The sequence below is a fragment of the Polyodon spathula genome, chromosome 8 (genome assembly GCF_017654505.1).
Source record: "Polyodon spathula isolate WHYD16114869_AA chromosome 8, ASM1765450v1, whole genome shotgun sequence".
NCBI lineage: Eukaryota > Metazoa > Chordata > Actinopteri > Acipenseriformes > Polyodontidae > Polyodon > Polyodon spathula.
Genome location: NC_054541.1, coordinates 17,341,427 through 17,362,616, shown reverse-complemented (window position 1 = coordinate 17,362,616; position 21,190 = coordinate 17,341,427). Strand labels below are relative to the sequence as shown.

The following is a 21,190-nucleotide window of genomic DNA, read 5'->3' as shown; positions in this document are numbered from 1 at the left end:
GTGGTCACGTTTCAGCGCTGTCACTTGGGTTATTCTCATTTTCATTTGCTCACAGGTTGTTCTCCCCTCTCCGCTTTCAGTTACCAGTCTTCATTTTGGTGGGGGGAGCTTATTCCTTTTATTTTGCATCTGTGAAACCATGGCTTTTTTAAGTTGTGAAATAGAAAATTAACCATTCGCTCCAAGCACACTCCGGTTTCGGCAAGCTGCACTTACAGGAAGTGCCCTTTTGGTAGTGTCAAGTGTTAATCTTGACCACATCCCAAGAGAGAATCATCACTAAGTTAAAGTTATTCAACCAGGCCCTAAAAAGAAGCTTGATTTGATTAAGGCACTTTCTATGATATCCTTTTCATGGATTAAAATTGTACATGTATTTGAATTATGATCTGCTTCAAGAAAATGTGCCATACGCAACCACAGTGGCCAAATTTGACTTGTTTGGATTTTGATCACCCTGCAAGAAACTTTCACAGATTGTGTGTAATTTTTAAACATGCAAATTGTGTCATAGACCCCAATGGAGGTAACATAGCAGACATGCAAGACATGCAAAGCCCAAAAATAAGTGATTCCTCTTGATTATTTAAAACTCATACCCAGGGTTTTGTTCCTTCTCCCCCCTTCCCCTTGTGTAGATTATCCCCCCTCTTTTAGACCTCAACCAGAACCGCAGCAAACTGAAGCTGTACATCGGACACCTGACCGCACTTTGCCAAGACCGGGACCCCCAGATTCTCCAAGGGATAGCCCCACCCACTTCATATCACCACGACGACCGAGCAGCTTGGGAGGAGGAGCTGCAGAAGATGAGCTTGGAGCAGGTGAGCCCTTCTCATCACCATGGTTACTGTGGGTGAGATTTATTTATTAATAGACCTGACTCCGTTAGTAAAACAAACACAAAGCTTTTTCTGTAGAGCAAAGTTTACAACTATTTTCTAAAATTAATGTTTAAAAAATGGTTTGTTTCAAAATCTTTATTTTCCTTTAGAAAAATAATCACTGTAGGAAAAGTAATGGGTACAGTAACATTTGTACCTCTCGGAATAGCATTGTGTAATATTTCATAGAAGTGTGAAATAAGGAAAGAAATCTGTCACAAAGTTGTATTTATTTCAAGCCCCACATAGAAAAAAAATGAATCACTATTGTTGCCAGAACACATACAGAACTCATATGTTTTGCAGTAAGGACCACTCAAAAGGTTTTTGGGGTTACTATATAGTCTTCTATAGTATAGTATCTTCTCATGTGCGGTACTCACTAACAACAGTCTGGCAACAAAACAAATACCCATTTTAATAAAAAACTGGACCACATCTGGACTTCAGGAATCTCATTTTCAAATTGACTTTATTTGTCATGTAATGAATGGATGTGCATGGTGGAGAAAATGATTAGTTTCAATTACTTTAGCAGAATAGTGGAATAATCGGGGCAGTGATCTGTAGAATAATCGACAAGATTGAGAATCACTTCCTGCTGCTCTGCATGCCAGCTGCTCACGTGATGAACCCCTCTGAAGACAAATACAGTTCTCATTCCAGAATTACCCTTTGCACTAAAGCTTTTTTTAGGATTTGTTGTTTTAATTCAAGTGGGGTACAACTCATTAAAATGTTGTTTCTGTAAGCAGAGTGAGATTACTAGAAGCGAAAAGCGGAGCTGTCAATTCTGAAAGGTGTGACAAGCTCAAAACAAGGCAGTGAAAGTGATATTAGTAATATTTTCAATCGGGCAGTCACACCAGGTCAGGGTTTATTTTAATCTATATATTGCAGGTGCTTTACTGTTAATGAAGTCAAGAAAGCCTGATCATTGTTATACCTTTAAGAAGAGCCGATTTAAAGGTAGTGGTAATGGATGCATTTTGTTGACAAATGTGTCAATGGTTTGTTTTTTCCTCTGTAGATAAGTTTGTATAAATGTCCAGCCCCATTGTCAAAGTGGCTACAAGTGTGTTGATGGCAGCGAGACCACAACATGTGTGGCACTGGTACAAGTAACGCATTAGGTGGACCTTGTGCAATATTCTGCTGCCCTCCTGAAAAAACTTCATTTTCAAATGCATTTTTCCATGTATATTTTTGAGTGACAGTGGCATACCCAAGACTGGGGCGGGTGAATTGGAGTTATTTTCCTAGACTGCTTTAGCAGCTTGTCATTTTTTCATTGTTGAAATAGTTAATGACGTAGTGGTCAATATATTTAAAAAAAAATATATATATATATATATATATATATATACTTTTTAATATAAATATGTTTTGGGTTAAACCTGATTAAAACCTAATGTCTGTCCCCTGCTCAAGTTAAGTCCTGTTTTTGTAGAGATGGGCAAATTGAGGGAGGATTAATTTGCAAAAGGGATGGCTTCACAAAAGATTACTATTGAATTACAGGGATGGAAATAAGAGTCCTATTGCATAGCAGTTTCACCTATTCCAGGCGTTAATATGAGCTTTATTAGCCCCAGTGTATATATAACAAGCTCAGGGGTGTCTTATTAAACATAGTATAACCAGGAATGGATCAGTCTGCTATGCAGTAAGAGTCTTATTTCCATCCTTGAATTAAACTATTGAATAATCCATTCCTCCAAGGGCCCATATTCTAGTAATGATTAGTAGAAATGATTGCAGGACACTGCAGCATTAAGTAAGGAATGTGGAACCTGAATGACTGGGACAGGAATCCACCCTCCCCCCTCCCCTCCCCAGTAAATAATGCTGGAAACCAGATCGCAGTAAGGTTAATACAAATGGTGCTTGTCATTTTCTCTTCAGGGTTCTTTCACTATTCTGAAGCATGAAATCACCAACCAGGTGACGTTGGTTTCAAATCCCATCTGAGTCGTTGACCCCATATTGACCCCTGCCACAGTCAGTCTCTTGACCTCTATGTACCTCAGACTCATCCATTTCTAAGAATAAAAGTAATCCCACCCCTGTACTCACACTCACTCACACACACACACACACACGCAAACATAAGAAGGCTTGTATTGTCTTTGTCCCTGCTTCTGTTTTTTTTCTTCTTAATTTAGTGCGCAATTATGATTATTTATTTTCCCCCAATTTGGAATATCCAGTTATGTTTTTTCTCCTCACCACAGCGGGTCCCCACACAGCACAGATGTTCTGAGGGCATGTGAGCATCCTCCGATCTCACAAGCTCAAAGCCAGAATCGTTTTATGCAGAGCAATCCAGAGCAGAGGTGGGAGGGCTACCGATCCCGGAGAACAGAGACCAACCCTGCCTCTTATTCACTCTGTGTGAATGTGCTCGGTGTCTGGCCAGTAGGGTTCGCTGTTGCACGATGAGGAGAAGCAATCCTGGCCAGTTTCCTATCTCCCACCCCAGGAACGTCGGCGCCAATGTGACACCCCCCTCGGGGTCTCCAGCAAAGTTTGGCCTCTTTGCACAGCCTGGACACGAACTAGCGCCGTCCAAGCCATATGACTCATCCTGCGCACCCAGCGGCAGTGCTTTTAACAATGAAAAGAACTTCATGCAATAATCAAATGTAAAATGAATCACATGTATTCAATAGTGGTTTATTTAATAAAGTGAAAGAGTGTGTTCTGGGTTATAAGGGCAATGCAGAACGCATTTAACCTGTAACATTCACACTGAAAAACTGTTATGAAAATGAATCAATCGTCAGTCATTGAGGAAAGTAGGATATCATTACTGCAGAATATCACTGCAATAGCAGCTGTGCCATTAGCACAGACTGAGGACAGAGTTTAGGGGATTCTTCTTTATGCAGAGAGTGGTGTGTGGAATGGGTTACCAACCCATGTTGCTGATGCTGAATCATTGGGGTCCCTTGAGAACCGACTTGACAAATTTTAGGGATCAGTCAGCTATAGGAGCCGGACGAGCACTGTTGGCAAAATGGTTGGGGTTTTGTTGCAGTTTCTCGCGCTCCTGCCCCCCTCCCTTTTGTCTCAGCAGCCTCTTGTATTGATGGTTCAAGCTGTGAGCTAAGCAGGCATGTAATGTGTTTTAGAGGATCGCTGGGAAGTGGGGTCAGTGAGGCCAGAAACCGGAGGGGAGGGGGGAGACTGTTAATTAAAAGATAGGGTGCCTGTGTTTCCTAAATCTCCAGGCCCTGCTCCAGCGCAGATTAAATCCATGTTTCACTCTTTTACCGCTGACATACTTTGCAGCTGTTTCAAAATCAGGGAGTAGAACGTGGGTGCATAATGGAAGCTGAGTAAACGTTAAGAAGCATTGTTTTACACATTTATAAATGCATGGAATAGCCAACCAGGTGAAGTGGTAGGATATGAAACACTAGGAACATTAAACCCTTATTTGTGTTTTTTATTATATTATAGTCCGTATCTTTCATAGACCTGCTGTGTATAGAGGTCTGTTAAGAATTGAGTCGCCTTCTTTGTCCTCAGTATATACAGAATTGCCAAGTCTATCTCATTAAATAAAGAATAATATAAAATGTATGAAAAACAAATTCTGGAAGCACTACTACTACACCACATAAAATTTTTATTAAAATGCAGTTCCCCACAATGCTAAGCATTTTAGCACTTGTGTGCGTATATATGTGTATATATATATATATATATATATATATATATATATATATATATATATATATATATATATATATATATATATATATACTGTGCCTATAGAAAGTCTACACCCTTGAACTTTTTTCACATTATGTTGTGTCAGTGCCTCAGAGTTTCATGCATTTAAATGAGGATTTTTTTCCATTTATCTACACACCATACTCCACACTGTTAAGGGGAAAAACAGTTTTTATTGAGAAAAAAATTACATATTAAAAATACAAAACTGAAAGATCATAATTGGGTAAGTCTCCACCCCCCTGAGTTAATACTTGGGTGAAGCACCTTTGGCAGCAAGGTCTTAAGCAATGCACTTACAGCTGTGAGTCTGTTTGGATAGGTCTCTACCAACTTTGCACACCTAGATTTGGCAATATTTGACCATTCCTCTTTACAAAACATGTTCAAGCTCTGTCAAGTTCTTTGGGGAGCGTTGATGGACAGCAGTCTTCAAGTCATGCCACAAATTTTTGCTTGGATTTAGGTCAGGGCTCTGACTGGGTCACTCACCTGGAGGTGTGGCATATCAAGAAGCTGATTAAACAGCATGATCATTACACAGGTGCACCTTGTGCAGGGGACAATAAAAGGCCACTCTAAAATGTGCAGTTTTGTCACACAATACAATGCCACAGATGTCTCAAGTTTTGAGGGAACGTGCAATTGGCATGCCAACTGCAGGAATGTCCACCAGAGCTGTTGCCAGAGAATTTAATGTTCATTTCTCTACCATAAGCCACCTCCAGGAATTTGGCAATATGTCCAACCAGCCTCACAACCACAGACCATATGTAACCACGCCAGCCCAGGACTTCCCCATCCAGCTTCTTCACCTGCGAGATCGTCTGAGACCAGCCACTCGGACAGCTGATGAAACTGGGTTTGCACAGCCGAAGAATTTCTGCACATACTGTCAGAAACTGTCTCAGGGAAGCTCATCTGCGTGCTCGTCGTCTTCACCAGGGTCTTGACCTGACTGCAGTTCGGTGTCGTAACTGACCAGTGGGCAAATCCTCACCTTTGATTGCCACTGGCATGCTGGAGAAGTGTGCTGTTCACGGATGAATCCCGGTTTCAACTGTACCGGGCAGATGGCAGACAGCGTGTATGGCATCGTGTGGGCGAGTGGTTTGCTGATGTCAATGTTGTGAACAGAGTGCCCCATGGTGGCAGTGGGGTTATGGTATGGGCAGGCATAAGCTACGGACAGTGAACACAATTGCATTTTATTGATGGCAATTTGAATGCACAGAGATACCGTGATGAGATCCTGAGGCCCATTGTCGTGCCATTCATCCGCCACCATCACCTCATGTTTCAGCATGATAATGCACGGCCCCATGTCGCAAGGATCTGTAGACAATTCCTGGAAGCTGAAAATGTCCCAGTTCTTCCATGGCCTGCATACTCACCAGACATGTCACCCATGAGCATGTTTGGGATGCTCTGGTTCGACGTGTACGACAGTGTGTTTCAGTTCCCACCAATATCCAGGAACTTCGCACAGCCATTGAAGAGGAGTGGGACAACATTCCACAGGCCACAATCAACAGCCTGATCAACTCTATGCGAAGGAGATGTGTCGCACTGCATGAGGCAAATGGTGGTCACACCAGACACTGACTGGTTTTCTGATCCACGCCCCTACCTTTTTTTTTTTTTAAGGTATCTGTGACCAAAAGATGCATATCTGTATTCCCAGTCATGTGAAATCCATAGATTAGGGCCTAATGAATTTATTTCAATTGACTGATTTCCTTATATGAACTTAACTGTAAAATCTTTGAAATTGTTGCATGTTGCGTTTATATTTTTGTTCAGTGTAGCTTTGTCTTTTGAAATATTTGCATATCCCAAAATGAAAAGGGACTTGCAGAGAGTAGTCTTAAAGAGAAAGTTGCGGGGTTCAATAAAATACAGCTTTACACATCCCCACATGCTACAACTGTTTAAATAACGTACCTGTAATTTTTCGTTTCATTGTTAACATCCTGACAACTTTTTACAATTGTAACATTAAAGTCTGTTTTCAAAATAGCCACTCTAGTGCACAGGGGTTTGAGATCTGTCTTCTAAATCACTGCAGGAAGAGCGATTCAAAATATATATATTTTTTAAAAAACATAGCAACAAATGCTCTCAATTTTCTGTTTTGTGCCACATCATGGATCGTTATTGCTGTGTTACCTGTTTGACAATGTGGGTAATAATCCTGACACTATCAGTGCACTAGAGCGGACATTTTGAAAAGCTTAGAAACAGACTTTAAAGTTATGAGTGTAAAAAGTTGTCCCAATTTTAACAATGAAAAGAATGTGAAAGGTGTGTTATTGAAACAGTTGTAGCAACGTGTGGGAACATGTAACGCCGTATTTTTCAGAACCCCGCTACTTGGTATTTCATGGTGGTCTTTACCTTGTGCTGGTTATCAGAAGTCATAATAGAGAAACAGAGAGATTTACTATACAATATCAACAAATGTAATTAAAATAATCTTACAGGAAGGATGTTTGTGACACAGCATTTCATTTGAGGCAGCAGCTGGGTTACAGAGCTCACACACACGAATGAACAAACGAACGAACGAGAGAGCCAGTAGTAGATTGTTTAGTATGACACTCAATGTTTAAAAACAAGTGGTTTCCTTTCCAGTTAGCCCATTAATGCTGCCATAACACAATAAGTTTGAGGACAAACAACTCATTTTTCTGTCTGGTTTCGATTTCTGTGTGGCAGTTATTAAGAGCCCTTTTCAGAGCACAGTTATTAATGTGCTCTGAAAAGTTTATAGTGTTGTGACGGGATAAACAGGCTTTCAAAAAAATCTATGAAAGCTAAACAATTAGCATAAAAGAAGATTCTGTTGAGAATGTGTTTTTGCTAATGGAAGGCAGAAAATGTTTTTTGGTAAGCCTTGGATTTTTTCTCTTTAAGGTGTGATTTGCTGCACGGTGTTATTAGCAGACAAGTAGCTGGGCTACTGCGAGAGTTGAGAGTCCGTTTTTAACACTATTTTAAGTTTATTACTCAAAGTGTTGGCTATCTCCTCCATTAACATACCGTCAGCATGCCAAGCCTGACGGCCTTTCACACGTTGCGGCCAAGCGGAATTCAACTTATTAAAAAAATTAAGTGGCAAAGTCCAAAAAGTGTAATGTATAAAAATGTGAGACATTTACAAGTGCTCAGAGTGCTGTTAACTTTTTATTTACAAGACTGGAGCTGTTTAACTTAACTTTGCAAGGGGTTGGTGGGGTTAGTTTGTCACTTACCTCCTGGGCCTGTTTACTTGGCGATTTGTCTTTTAAGGATTCCCTTGGCGACTGAGTGTATCCATAACCCAAGCTCTACCCACAGGGATCCCAGAGCTCTGTAGACCCACATAATATAATAAATAGTTCAGACTGCCACATTCCCATCTCTACCATGAAACTAGTCTGTAAATTTCAATTTGAACTACCGCCATCAGTATGAATTGGAGAGATTGAGTTCTGCCAGCCTGCTATCCTAACTGGGGCTGAATGACAAAGTCCCAATTCAAATCAATCTACCCAGTGGCATATGGAAACGAGGCCAATGACTAGTCCACTACCAGAATGTAAACATGAAGAGCAATATATTACAGCCTGTAGCTATGTGTAGTCTGACCCTGCCAGTACTGTGTTTTGGATGGTTGATCTCCAATCCAAACTGGGATCCACATTCTGTGACGTAGGGATCTTTATCTTCCCTTTTCACTCTGAGTTCAGTCAGTGATCCAGAGGATTAACCAAACTTTTTGTGTGCTCTGCGGATGGTGTTCTTTCAAGGAAGAGCCTGGTGTGTTCTTTAAGATTAAGACAGTCCTTGTTGTAGTTTTGTATTGCTATTTAATAGTGTAGTAGCCTATACCAGCTTGCAATTGGCAACCAATGAAGTTACAAAATCAGAAACGACTCAAGCATTTCATTTAGCGGGGTGGTTTCTTGTTAGTTTTAGATTTGTAATATTTTAATGACAGTTAGGAGTTCATTGCTTTGAGAATCAAGGCTATTGTATTTGCCAACCATACCTAGCGTCTACTATACAGTAGTACTACATTCCGTACAATGTTCATTTCTGGACTATCCTATTTAGGTAGTCTAAATTAGTACTAATCGGGGTCTATGAAGCCAGTCATGAATGTCACAGGTGTACGGTAAGACTATTAATTTTGGATATATAAACCAGTTGTCGTTTGTTCTGTAATACTACTACACAGTACAGTGAGGACCAGGGGTACTGTGGTGACCCAGTGTCATGTATACATTAAAATAACGTTTTTAAAAAACAGGATATTGCTGATTTTCTTGTTAATGGAAAATGAGCGCTTCCTATTTCTGGAAAGAAAAACAGAGTGGAAAACACAATGAAGGTATGTAAAATGAAAGACTATCCGTAGCCATGCAACATTAGTGATTCCATCCTTACTGTAGCACCACGTGATTCCCACTGATTACTGTGCCATTGTGTCTCAGATCTGCCTGCTGCTGTCTGGGGATTAAAGCAATGGCATGTTATTAATTGTACTGTACCTTTCTTTGGGTGTTTTTTTAAAAGGAAACGAGCTTGGTGGATATTTATATGCTCCAGTTCTCTGGTTATATCCAGCACAGATGCTGAATTTGATGAGGACTGCCCCAAAGAGCACCTTCTGAATGTCAGCATGTTGACAGCAAGATACTGATCAAGATTAAACATCTCATTGCCTGTGGACAGGCTGTAGAAAGATTCCTATAGGATGCAGAAGGGACATTTTATAATATGTTCATAAGATGTATTTTCTTACCTGTTTAATATCCTGTTATGTGTGTGCTTGATCATTCTCCAATGGTGTTTCCATTATTTATTTTTCTCTAAATCTGCCTTTACCTGGCTTTGAGCTGATTTAGGCTTGTGCAGTCTCCCCGGGATTGAACAGACTTTCTCTTACCATTCAAATCATGTGGCAGTGTGACTTTTTTCAGCTCTGTCGTCCCCTTTGCATTTCTGTAGAGTAGGTTTGGCTGGTGGTGTTCGAGTGGAATGGGGAAGGCTTTTCAGCCCTGGCAGCTTGGATTTTCCAGACAAGGTAAAAAAATAAATGCAAACACCAGCATTAATACTACCCCTTTATTTCCTGGACTGAAAACAGGTAACTACCTCCAGAACACCCAGAGAAGTGTAAATATGCACACAAGTGCTTAAACTGCCTCCTTTCACCTACTATTATTACATCTATTCAAGGCAGCCCCAAAACGCTATCTTCTCGTCAGCGGTAGTTTGGGGAAGTCATGTTAGATAATAAAATTTAGAAATACTCAAAGAAAGTAAATAATTTCAGTGATAAATGTTTCGGCCTTAAGTGTTTTCAGTGTCTTCAATGCTGGAATGAGTGTTGAGTCGCATACCTACATCACTGGGTGACATGGACTCCTCAAAGAGTTGCTGATATTATTAGACACCTTCCTGAGGTGTGAAAGTTACATCTGGTAGTCAAGAAAAAAATGAGAAATGTTTTTTTGATAAAATGATGTCATGGTGAGAGATGCAGGGATGGGGGTGTATAAAGTCTGCAGTGGTAGCAGAAAGGGCATTGTGTTGAGGAACTGTAAAGCGTCTCCTGTGAAAAACACGAGCGCCCCTTTGCACCCGGAGGATTGGGAAATAACCTGAAAGAAGATGTTCACTGGCTGTTGATGCTGTAATTTATACCTCTAGTGGAGACCTGGGCTTGAAAAGAGAGTCCGCTTTCCGTCATCCGGTGTTTAGTGTGTTCTATATTTTTCGGAATCCATAAGACCAAAATTGATAGTTTCTGTTTTATTTTAGGAAGTTATTACATGGTATTTGTCATGTTGATTTTGTATTGGGGGGTATCCAGAGGTTATTTTACCGAGAGGTTTAATTCTCTGTTATTGTGTAAGAGTGATTTGAGAAGCATACTCTCTCTCTCTCTCTCTCTCTCTCTCTCTCTCTCTCTCTCTCTCTCTCTCTCTCTCTCTCTCTCTCTCTCTCTCTCTCTCTCTATATATATATATATATATATATATATATATATATATATATATATATATATATATATATATATATATATATATATACATACAGCTCTGGAAAAAATTAAGAGACCACTGCAAAATGATCAGTTTCTCTGGTTTTACTATTTATAGGTATGTGTTTGGGTAAAATGAACATTTTTGTTTTATTCTATAAACTACTGACAACATTTCTCTAACAAAAAAGATGCAGTGTTGTCAGACCTCGAATAATGCAAAGAAAATAAGTTCATATTCATTTTTAAACAACACAATACTAATGTTTTAACTTAGGAAGAGTTCAGAAATCAATATTTGGTGGAATAACTCTGATTTTCAAGCACAGCCAAGTACAAGGTTGTCCTGGAAGAAAACTTGCTTCCTTCTGCTCTGACAGTGTTCCCCAACTCTGAGGATTAGTTTTTCCAGCAGGACAATGCTCCACACCACACAGCAAGGTCAATCAAGGTGTGGATGGAGGACCACCTGATCAAGACCCTGTCATGGCCAGCCCAATCTCCAGACCTGAACCCCATTGAAAACCTCTGGGATGTGATCAAGAGGAAGATGGATGGTCACAAGCCATCAAACAAAGCCGAGCTGCTTGAATTTTTTGCACCAGGAGTGGCATAAAGTCACCTAACATCAATGTGAAAGACTGGTGGAGAGCATGCCAAGACGCATGAAAGCTGTGCTTGAAAATCAGGGTTATTCCACCAAATATTGATTTCTGAACTCTTCCTAAGTTAAAACATTAGTATTGTGTCGTTTAAAAATGAATATGAACTTATTTTCTTTGCATTATTCGAGGTCTGACAACACTGCATCTTTTTTGTTATTTTGACCAGTTGTCATTTTTTGCAAATAAATGCTCTAAATGACAATATTTTTATTTGGAATTTGGGAGAAATGTTGTCAGTAGTTTATAGAATAAAACAAAAATGTTAATTTTACCCAAACACATACCTACAAATAGTAAAACCAGAGAAACTGATCATTTTGCAGTGGTCTCAATTTTTTCCAGAGCTGTGTATATGTGTGTGTGTGGGTGTATATATATATATATATATCACACACACACACACACACATCTATTATTCACCATTGAGTTCTTAATAGCCTAGCCTCCGAACTTGGCCTGCGCCATAATAACAGCTTCCACCTCCCAGTTTAGTTCAATACAATAAAATGATTTTGCCTTAATATTCAGCAAATGTCATTTGGACAAAATACTGGAAAAGGCGGCATGAATCTGAATAGCTTAAGTTCCCTTTTTATGTCAGCAATTCAATTAAATTGCTCAGTAGCCATATTTGTAAAATGGTCAATTTGTGAGTTGTGACGGTCAGGCTTTACTTGTGCAATTTTGAAAAACACGTGCAGTAGTAATATGTTTTTATTACTGCAGATTTGAAACAAACCTCTGCATTAACAGCGAGTTACATTCTGAGCATTTTGCACTGCATCTTTCTATCAACCCTGACCATGAAACACTCAACTTAATAAAAATCATTGACAAACTTTTCAATTGGAAGTCTTTCTCATTGTCTTATATTGGAAGTTTTCTAGTCAAAGCATTTCTCATGAGTTGAATTTATTACATTAATTCCTCCTGGCTGAACAGGTTTATTAAGCAGGTGTATGCAGAGCACTGTGTGGGAGGCAGGTGTAAACGTATATTGATTGAGACAGAAAGACACCACTTTATCAGAGGCTCCAAGCACTTGCAGTTAATAAATTGGCTCCCCAGTGGATTCCAAGCAGCCCCGCTCTCCCCAAGCCTTCCTCTTGAGCAGGGGAGCTTTTAAACAGATTACACAGCTGCTTAGCTCACAGCTTGAAGTGTCCTTCCCAGATCAGAGTGCTGCATTTTACATACTCCTTGTGCACCAGGCTTGTACCATCGCTCTCTCACAGTGGGTATGGCTTCCTCGTCTCTCTTCTCTTACACCAGCTGCAGTTAGTTTAATGTGTAAATACTGTCTGACTTACAGCACAGCACTGACAACGAGTGATATTTTAAAACAAAACGCGGTGATTTGAGCATCGTAGATTGCATTTGTCTTAGATATTCTACACGATCAATAGAGGGAATCTGTTAAGTTTTGGCAATCGTAAAGTTGCTATTCTGATACGTGAAACTTTGGATTTCAGCTTTAGGATACAGCAATGTTTGCACATCTTGTACTGGTTAGTTTGTGAAGGATCATATTAACACAAACAGTATAACCGGTATAGTACAGTATAATTCGGTGTCACTTGGTACTGGTAAATTGTGCCGGATTATACAATGTGCTGGATTACAGTTATTGAAAAAAAATCTAATACTATGCCTAAAGGTAAAATGACTAAACTGTTTTAATGCTTTCAAATAGCAACTTTATTACTGTGCATACACAATATAATAAACACAACAATGCCCCAGCAAACTTTAAACACAGCAAAAAAAAAGATATCGTTAACAATACTGTAGCTCCCTGAACTCATTTGCAGGAACTATATGTAATCTATTACTTTTTACAAAGCAAGAGTATAGAGAAGCTGGGAGTGCCTGGTCACTAACTTTCCATGACAACATAAAAATAACTCATGGAAATGTAGCTACAGGAGTGGTATAAAAAGAAATGCAAAAGGACATGAACTGTCAGCAGTCTCACCAATACATTCTGTGCAGTCCCAGAGTGGTTCACATTAAGCTTCCTGTAATTCGTCTCATATAAAATAATGGGTACTCGGAAAGGTAAAATATTCTGTAAGCCGCACTGCTGTGCTGACGACGCTGTATGATGTGTCAGAGCCGACGAGGTTCATTAGCTTCCAGAGATGTTTCAGCACACTGGGCCAAAGCGTTACCTCCAGTCTTAAAATACAACTTTTTTTTTAAAGGAATAAAAAATTGTGTAAATGTTACAAAATGTGAAACAAACACCTTGCGAGTGTTTAAGATCATCTAGATTATATGACTTCATTGTTTGGTTATACTTTTGTAAAATTAACAGACGTTTTATGATGTCCCGATGTAACTCCTGGGGAATAATATGAGATCACCAAGCTGTCTTCACTTGAGACCTGAGCTGGATTCCAAACAGAGCGTTACACAGAGTGCGACCCCAGAGCGAGCTGTCAAACTGAAAGGGATTCCAGCCGTGTCCCACATAACAGCACAGAACTGTAGAACTCTAGCAGGAGAAGACTGCTCACCAGAGATTATAAAAAATACTACATGGGGTAGTGTGTGATAAATGAGAATTGAATGCCCACCCTCGGAGTCGGATGCTTGGGCTCTGGGTTAACGTAGCATCCCACCCCTCGGGTGGGCATTCAGTTCTCATATCACACACTACCTACCCCATGCATTACTGTTTTTAATCTCTGGTGAGCAATTTGGGAAAGTGTTTAAATATTATCAGAAGTATGCATTTGTGAAATATATGTTGCCCAGGGCGGCGTTGTCCTCTTATCCTGTAGCTTTGGGTGGCTGCATGGTGAGTCTGCAGCGTGTAAAGAAGTGGTCGACTGACGGCACACACTTCGGAGAACAGCGTGTGTTAGTCTTCGCCCCGCCCAAGTCAGCGCAGGGGTGGTAGCAGTGGGCTGAGGCTGAAAATAATTAGACATTACTAAATTGGGGAGAAAACAATAAAATAATTGCCTACCACTAAATAAAAAAAAAAAAAAAAAAAAAAAAAAAACCTTTATGAAATTAAACCAGAATCTAACATCCCTACTTCTCCTTTTTATATGCAACTGAAACCCTCAATGAACTAAAGAACACAGCGCAAAAATAAATAGCGCAACTAGTAACTGTTGGGCCATTCAGAATTAACAAAATACCACCACTGTTCCAGAAAATATTTCCCACTTAAGACCTCACACGATCTACGTTCCTTTCCTCCCCCAACCTCTCGTCTTTTCGCTTTTCTTTCATTTTATTCTCCTCTTCTACCAAACATTTGTTATAGTCTTGTCCATGTGACTAACTCACACCTGTGCAAACTTAGTGTCCCTTCAAGGATAATTAGCACACACCCACCTATCTTAATGTAACCATTAAGAGACTATTTAGACGTCTATCAATTGTGGGTGGGGTCCACAATCTAAGATAATAGATCTAGTGAATCTCCAACCATTACAACAATTGCAGATTTGTTTTCTTATTGCTCACTGAGGTCATGCTTGAAATCATCAAACTGATTCTGGGCATCTTTTGTGACCTCTGTTGAGCATTGCAATATTAATAGAAAGAAAGGTTGCTAGTCTTGCAAGGTGTTCTGTGTAGTCAAGTGGCTGATTGTTTTAGTTCACTTCCTAAGAGTGCTTTCCACGACCCTCACTACATTTTGTTATTAAAGAAGTACTGAGTTTCAGTTGAAATCCAGCCACTAAGTTTCAGTAGCTTCAGCTACTGTATCAATCTACTTACTGCTTCTCTTGTCCCTTGCCTTTTTATGATGTTTGTAATTATGTGGAGTCCTGTTGTCCCAATATTGAGTCACTTCATGTATCTTAATGTCTGTCTTTACCTGTCTTTACCAAGCTTTTCTGGAAACCTGCACAGGACTACTAGCAGAGTCAATGGGTCACATTGATTTTCGTTAATTGGTCAAAACCTTTAGGTGAGATTCAGGTTGTCTGCCTTCACATATATTACCGCCCTGCTGAATGTTGGCAGACAAAGTGAAATCAACTGGGGATGGGTGTGATGAGAAATACCAGAATGCATTGCACTTACGAGTTTATATGAACTGTTGTAAACTACTCCAGTGAAAAAGGAGCCACGTGGTCTACTTCTGTCTGTGAGAAACAAATCTATGATCTTAAGTGTATGGGGTCCACCATCGAGTGAAGTATGTGTAGTGCATTTCTGTCTGTAAAAATGTGTAAAGTGCCAGAGAGGGTCCTAGTTTGTGATGTATTTGAGGGTGATATTTAAGTCCGCCAATGTTGGATCAGTTGAATAAACCCCTATGTATTGTGCAAACAGCTGTTCTTTTTCTTTAGGGGCAGTGTTTAAAAAAAAAAAAAGATTTCTAACGTGGTTAGCAAGCCTTCTCTGCAGTGCTTCCTAGGCAGGGCTGTAATGGTACACTAGTGTCAGGATACGTGCAGTAGCAATATGCAAGTCGGTAAGTGTGAGGGTCCTGATGGGCTTCTCGTGTGATGTATAGCAAGATCTAATGGTCATTTAATGATGGACTGATGGACAAAAAATGAATAGAGATAGTCATACCAACTATAAAACACACTTATTCTTTGTTCAAGAGACATTTCGTAACCTGCAATGAGCTAATGAGCTGTTCTCTGAAGCATATGCCCTCGGCCGACTGCTTCTTTTCACACTGGAGCCCCACCATGCAGCCACCTCAGAGCTACAGCACTGGAATATAAGGCAGCTCTGGGCAGCTTGCAGGCAAGCCTGCAGGCGCCCGGCCCGACCACAGGGGTCACTGGTGCGCGGTGAGCCAAGGACACCCTGGCTGACCCAACCCTCGCTCGGCCAATTTGTGCACCGCCCCCTGGGAGGTCCCGTCCTCGGTCAGTAAAGGAATAGCCTGGACTTGAACCGCCGACGTCCAGACTATAGGGCACATCCTGCACTCCATGTGGAGTGCTTTTTACTGGATGAGCCACTCTGGAGCCATCACAGTTACTACGTTTTAACATAGACAGCATACTTTACACTAATTTATGCAATAAAACATTAGAAGTTTGTTGGACACTTAGATTGGGATATTATGACCGGTGTTGGGGTTTAATGTACTACTGTAATCATTTTTCATGAACTTGTAGTAACTGTAATGGTTCTTTCTTCAGACAGGAAACGGATTACCTTTTATATGAAAAACAAACGAGGGGGCAAATGGGTTCAGTAGCTAGGTCTTCAAAGAATATTTTGAGCTGCAGTCTGACCAAACCACAAAAAGAAAAAATCTTTGTAAAAAGTAACTATTTGTAACTGTAACTAGTTCATTTTTTCTAAGTAATAAGTTACTGTAACTAGTTACAATTATGTCCTGTAACCTTTGAAAAGTAACTTCTCTAACACTTATTATTATATCCTTGTATATGTAATCTGAGTGGTTCATTTTGTGAGTCCTAACAGTCTCAGTTTACAATACACAGCACTGTAAACATCAGGCAGAGCAAATACTCATCTGACAGCCCAGGCCTGTTATTTCAGCTAATTGAATTTAATTGAATTTTTAAATTGTAGCGTGCCCTTAGCAAATGAAAAAAGATATACAAAATTTGTTCCAAGCCGTGTATATTGTTACAGATGTCTTTAGCATTAACCATGGTAAGTTTTGACATTTTGTGTTTTTAAGCCAAGAATAATAATTTATATGACCTGCCAAATATAAAATTTTCTATGGTCTAAAAACTGTGGGTTTTGGGTCATGGAATTTAAGTAAAATATAAAGCTAATGTTACATTTGCCTAACACAGCCAGAGTGTGCTGTACAAACAGGCAGGTCGCGGGAGAAGGATCCCTGGGATGTATCTTTTCCAAAGATTTTCTTTCTTTCTTATCCAGTTGGTGAAAGAGAGTTTTCATTTTGACAGTTTTTTTTTCTTTTTATTATGTTTTTTTTCTTCTTTTTTTTGGTGGGTTTCTTTATTTTTTAATTCAGTAAATGTCAGGTGACGGAGCGCTGGGGTTCTGGATGTGTTGTGTACTCTGGTGCAGGTAAAACACCTTTTATAATATACAGCAATCCCTGGTAGTACTGTGATTCGAACCATCTTAGTGTTTATCAGATGGCAATGATGTCGCGTTAGGATAAGCTCTACTGTTTAAATATTTTTTATTTAACTATGTATTTGTGGCAAAGTGGTTAGTAGTGCACAGGTATAGGGGTGGTGCATTGTTTAATAACAACAGTCCAACAACAATTCCAGTGGTAAATAATGAAGCTTTATTAAGGTTTTTAAACAACAATGTGTATAGTCACCAAAACCACAGGGTTCAGTCCTGAAATAATAACAACAAATGCCTATACCAAACAAACACCTATATGTTCACCAGTCCAACAGCGAGTGCTCTGGGTGCCAGTGGTGTTGTGAATGTGAAGCGAGTGCTTTACTGTGGTACAGTGCAGTCCGGGTTTAATGCCGGCTTGACAGCGACAGCTCCCGGATCTTTAGCCATCTACAGTGACAAACGACACAGTTAAATAGACAGACAATACAACACTAAACACTCACAGTTTCTCTTTATTCCTCATGGTCAGCAACCATAACGGAGTAACAGATCACTGGGGCAACTTCCCCTAAATACCCTCTGTCTTGCCCTCTTTCGGTGGCGTGTCCAATCACATTTCCTCCAATCTGTGAATGACACATGGCCTACCGCATTAAGGCACTGACTTTTGGTATCATGACCCCGCCTTCTTCCTGAATAGCCGGGTTCCGAACTGCCCAACCATCCGTTCCGAGGCACTCTGCTCTGGTTATACAATGCCCTCACAGGTCTATGGAGATTGTTGATTAGGATTCATTCGCTCTCTGTCACAATCTTATAAAACAGTCTACAGCTCAGTGTAATAAGCAAATCATTTCACCCCAGCATGGTGTACTATCTAGTATGTAATGTCCTCCTTTAATTCCATTCTCTGCTACAGCACTGTCACTGCTCTAGCTGTGCATTTGCATTGATCGTCCTTTTGTTCTGCCTCAGTGTTGGTAGCGGCTGGCAAGGTCATGGTTTTCGATTTTAGTTTTTTTGATTTCCCTTACTTGCAGGAAATATTTGACTGTTTCACTTTGTGTTTAATTTCCCCCTCTGCAGTGTTTTCAGGGGCATGTTACTGGCTGCAGTGCATGATGGTCAATAGAGAAAATGGGCGGGTTGGTTAATGAACAGAAAGAAGGCTTTGAAGGGATGGTGACAGGTTTCCCTTTTAGGGAGAAATGACCAATGAAAAGAAGTCTTAAACCTCAATACTACAATATTGCAGTACTACAAACATTACTATTGCCTAGCCAAAGTAAGTGCTCACGAGAAGGCAATAAGAGACTGGGTGAGCTTTTCATATTAACCCCATATATATATATATAATAAAACATTGTACATTTTTAATGGCCATTTTAATCACGTTAAAAACCATGCAGGATAATCCATAGCTGGGACTAGATTGGTAGGGGACCCACAGGTCAGAAGGCCAGTGTGTTTAAGTGTGTGTTAATTCACTGAGCTGACTGGTAAATCACTCCAAACTAGCAGACTCCTGAAGATTCCTCCCTGTGGCTCTTTCCGAGTCACTTGATGTTACACCTGCCAGTCGTTTCCCTGCGCCCTCTGACCTCTGCGGAAGTTCCGCTGAGCTGGGCTGGTGGAATGCTCATCAGGAGCACAGTGGCTATTCCCAATATAGTCGGGTTTCTCATCCCTGGGGTGGGACTCCTGTGCTGTATATTTTGACTTGGTGAACTTGTCATGGCTCCATACCACTAATATAAGGAATTAACAGTGCCACAAAACAGCTGAAATTACAATAATGCTCCTGTTAGGAAAGAGACTTAAAAATGGGATTCCTCCACCTTTCCAGTAATAAGCTGTAGTGAGCGAGTTCTCCTTCAGCTGCAACTGCTATAGTGTTAGAAACAGCAAGCTGAGCACTCTACTTCCCTGGCAAATGTTAGTTGTCTGAACTTGAGTGTGTACATGATTTCTTTATGCTGCTTCAGACTAATATCCTGTAACTTGAACATTGAAAAACACACAAAGTTTGTCAGTTAAAAAGTTTGTTTCATCTTAGTGAAATACGTAGCATAAATGCTAACTTTCAGGTTAACATTTGATGTCACGGGTGTTGAAGTTTGTGTGAAAGAGTTGAAGAAAAAGTTATAAACATTCACTGTGTTTTTGTTTATTTGAAGTTGGGAGGCTATCATGGATAAATAATTTATTGTAAGACTTCAACATGCTAGTATTAATTTTTGTTTAGTTTTGTTTTTATTAGCTTATAACAAAAATAAAATATGTGTTTGTTTCCCTCACACAGCTGGAGGCAGAGCTGGAGAAATGCGAGAAGGAAAGCGCGGAACTCCAGGAATACGCCAACACAGTCCTCCAACAGATAGCCGATCACTGTCCTGACATCCTGGAACAAGTCGTCAACGCGCTGGAAGAGTCTTCGTGACGGGAAGAAAGAAGGGGACTTTCATCTACTCCCTCGCTCTGCAAAATCCCTCAAGTCTCAGGTCCACTCTGACGACTCAGTCCGTTATCTGCGTGTGTGGGAGAGATTAAGGGACAGCTCTGACTGCTACCCTAGTCACTCAGCACAGCAACATCTGTTATGTAAAACACCCTTTATTTGGGACTGGAAAACTGCCTCCCCCTCCATCCCCAGCGTTTCTGGTGTTATTTCAGCCTTCGTTTTATCTGTGAAATCAGTGTTTTGTGATTTGCAGTGTTTATAGAAAGAAAGAAAAAAATAGCATAAAGTAGTTTTGAAAGTCCCCTTCATTAGTACAATGATTTATTCCCATGTCGCAGGATAGAGACAATGGTTTCTATTGTTGAAGCAAAAATAATAAATACATTTAACATTAAAAAAAACTAAAAAAAACATTTAGCAACTGCAAGCACCTTGTCTGGTCTTTGACGACTGGGTGAGGAGGAAAGTATTATTTAATGTAATATATTATAAATTGGGTATTCTCAGATTACAAAACTGACTTAGTACTGTACAGCTACGACCAAACGTTTTGCATCACCCTATGGAATTAACACATTTTGCTTCATAAAGTCAAATGAAACCTGCTGAATAATGTTACCTTAGCATATTGAATTACATACTGCTTTGTAGTTTTCCATGTACTTCACGATAAACTGATAAAAATTTAAAGAATTGGCATTTTCAAATCTAACTACTAGTATGGCTTCTTTTTGCGTTATCATTTTGTTGTTTCTTTGATGTTAAATAAAAATATCTAAATTACGTTCATATAGTTTAAATTATTTCTCAACCATAAAATTCTAGGCGATGCAAAACTTTTGGCCATAGCTGTCGTCCATTCATATAATGAACTAGCATCTTCCAAAAGGAAAACCTTCCCCAGGCTTTCTAGCTACAGATCCAACCAAGTTCAATCCTGACAGTGCAAGCGCAGCCAGTGCAGTGTGGCCAGGTTTGCAGTCCTGTTAGCTCTTCTAATGGGCAGAAACACAAGACATCTGCGAAGATGATCTCTGTTCATCAATAGTATGGATCATCACCTGGAGTTTTGAGATCATGCAAAACAGGTGGACCACCCATAAAATCAACTAAACACATCAGCAGCATGGCTGCAGCTGCACAGGCAAGGCTAGCCTGGCCTAACAGCTGCATTGGTAGGGTGGTGCAGGCGTGGATGTCAACAGGACATGCTTCCTCTCCTCTGTTAGCCATTTTAATTGCTTTTTTTTTTTTTTTAATTTCCTTGTTTGCAATTTTTTAGAGTGGTTCATTGCAATTTTTCTCCTAATCTGCCTTTACCTGGTGCTGTTGTCTGAACAGCCCTAAGCGCTGGGATGTAGGTTGAATTGTCACGTGACTTGAA

The 21,190-nt window shown here is 40.0% G+C and overlaps 1 protein-coding gene across 17 annotated transcripts in view; it reads left to right on the top strand.

Moving 5' to 3' along the window:
* The window catches only part of LOC121319540 (ELKS/Rab6-interacting/CAST family member 1-like), a 346,328-nt gene extending 325,744 nt beyond the window's left edge, over positions 1 to 20,584 (top strand). For 6 of the 17 annotated variants that reach the window (XM_041257069.1, XM_041257067.1, XM_041257068.1 and 3 more), the window contains 2 exons: positions 639 to 824; positions 19,648 to 20,583. In XM_041257069.1, the coding sequence (XP_041113003.1) occupies positions 639 to 824; positions 19,648 to 19,785 (324 nt within the window). In that variant the 3' untranslated portion in view covers positions 19,786 to 20,583. Of the gene's footprint in view, positions 1 to 638; positions 825 to 19,647 lie in introns of those variants that run through there. The other 11 variants (XM_041257076.1, XM_041257073.1, XM_041257075.1 and 8 more) reach the window with 3 other exon arrangements.
* Positions 20,585 to 21,190: the final 606 nt, after the last annotated feature.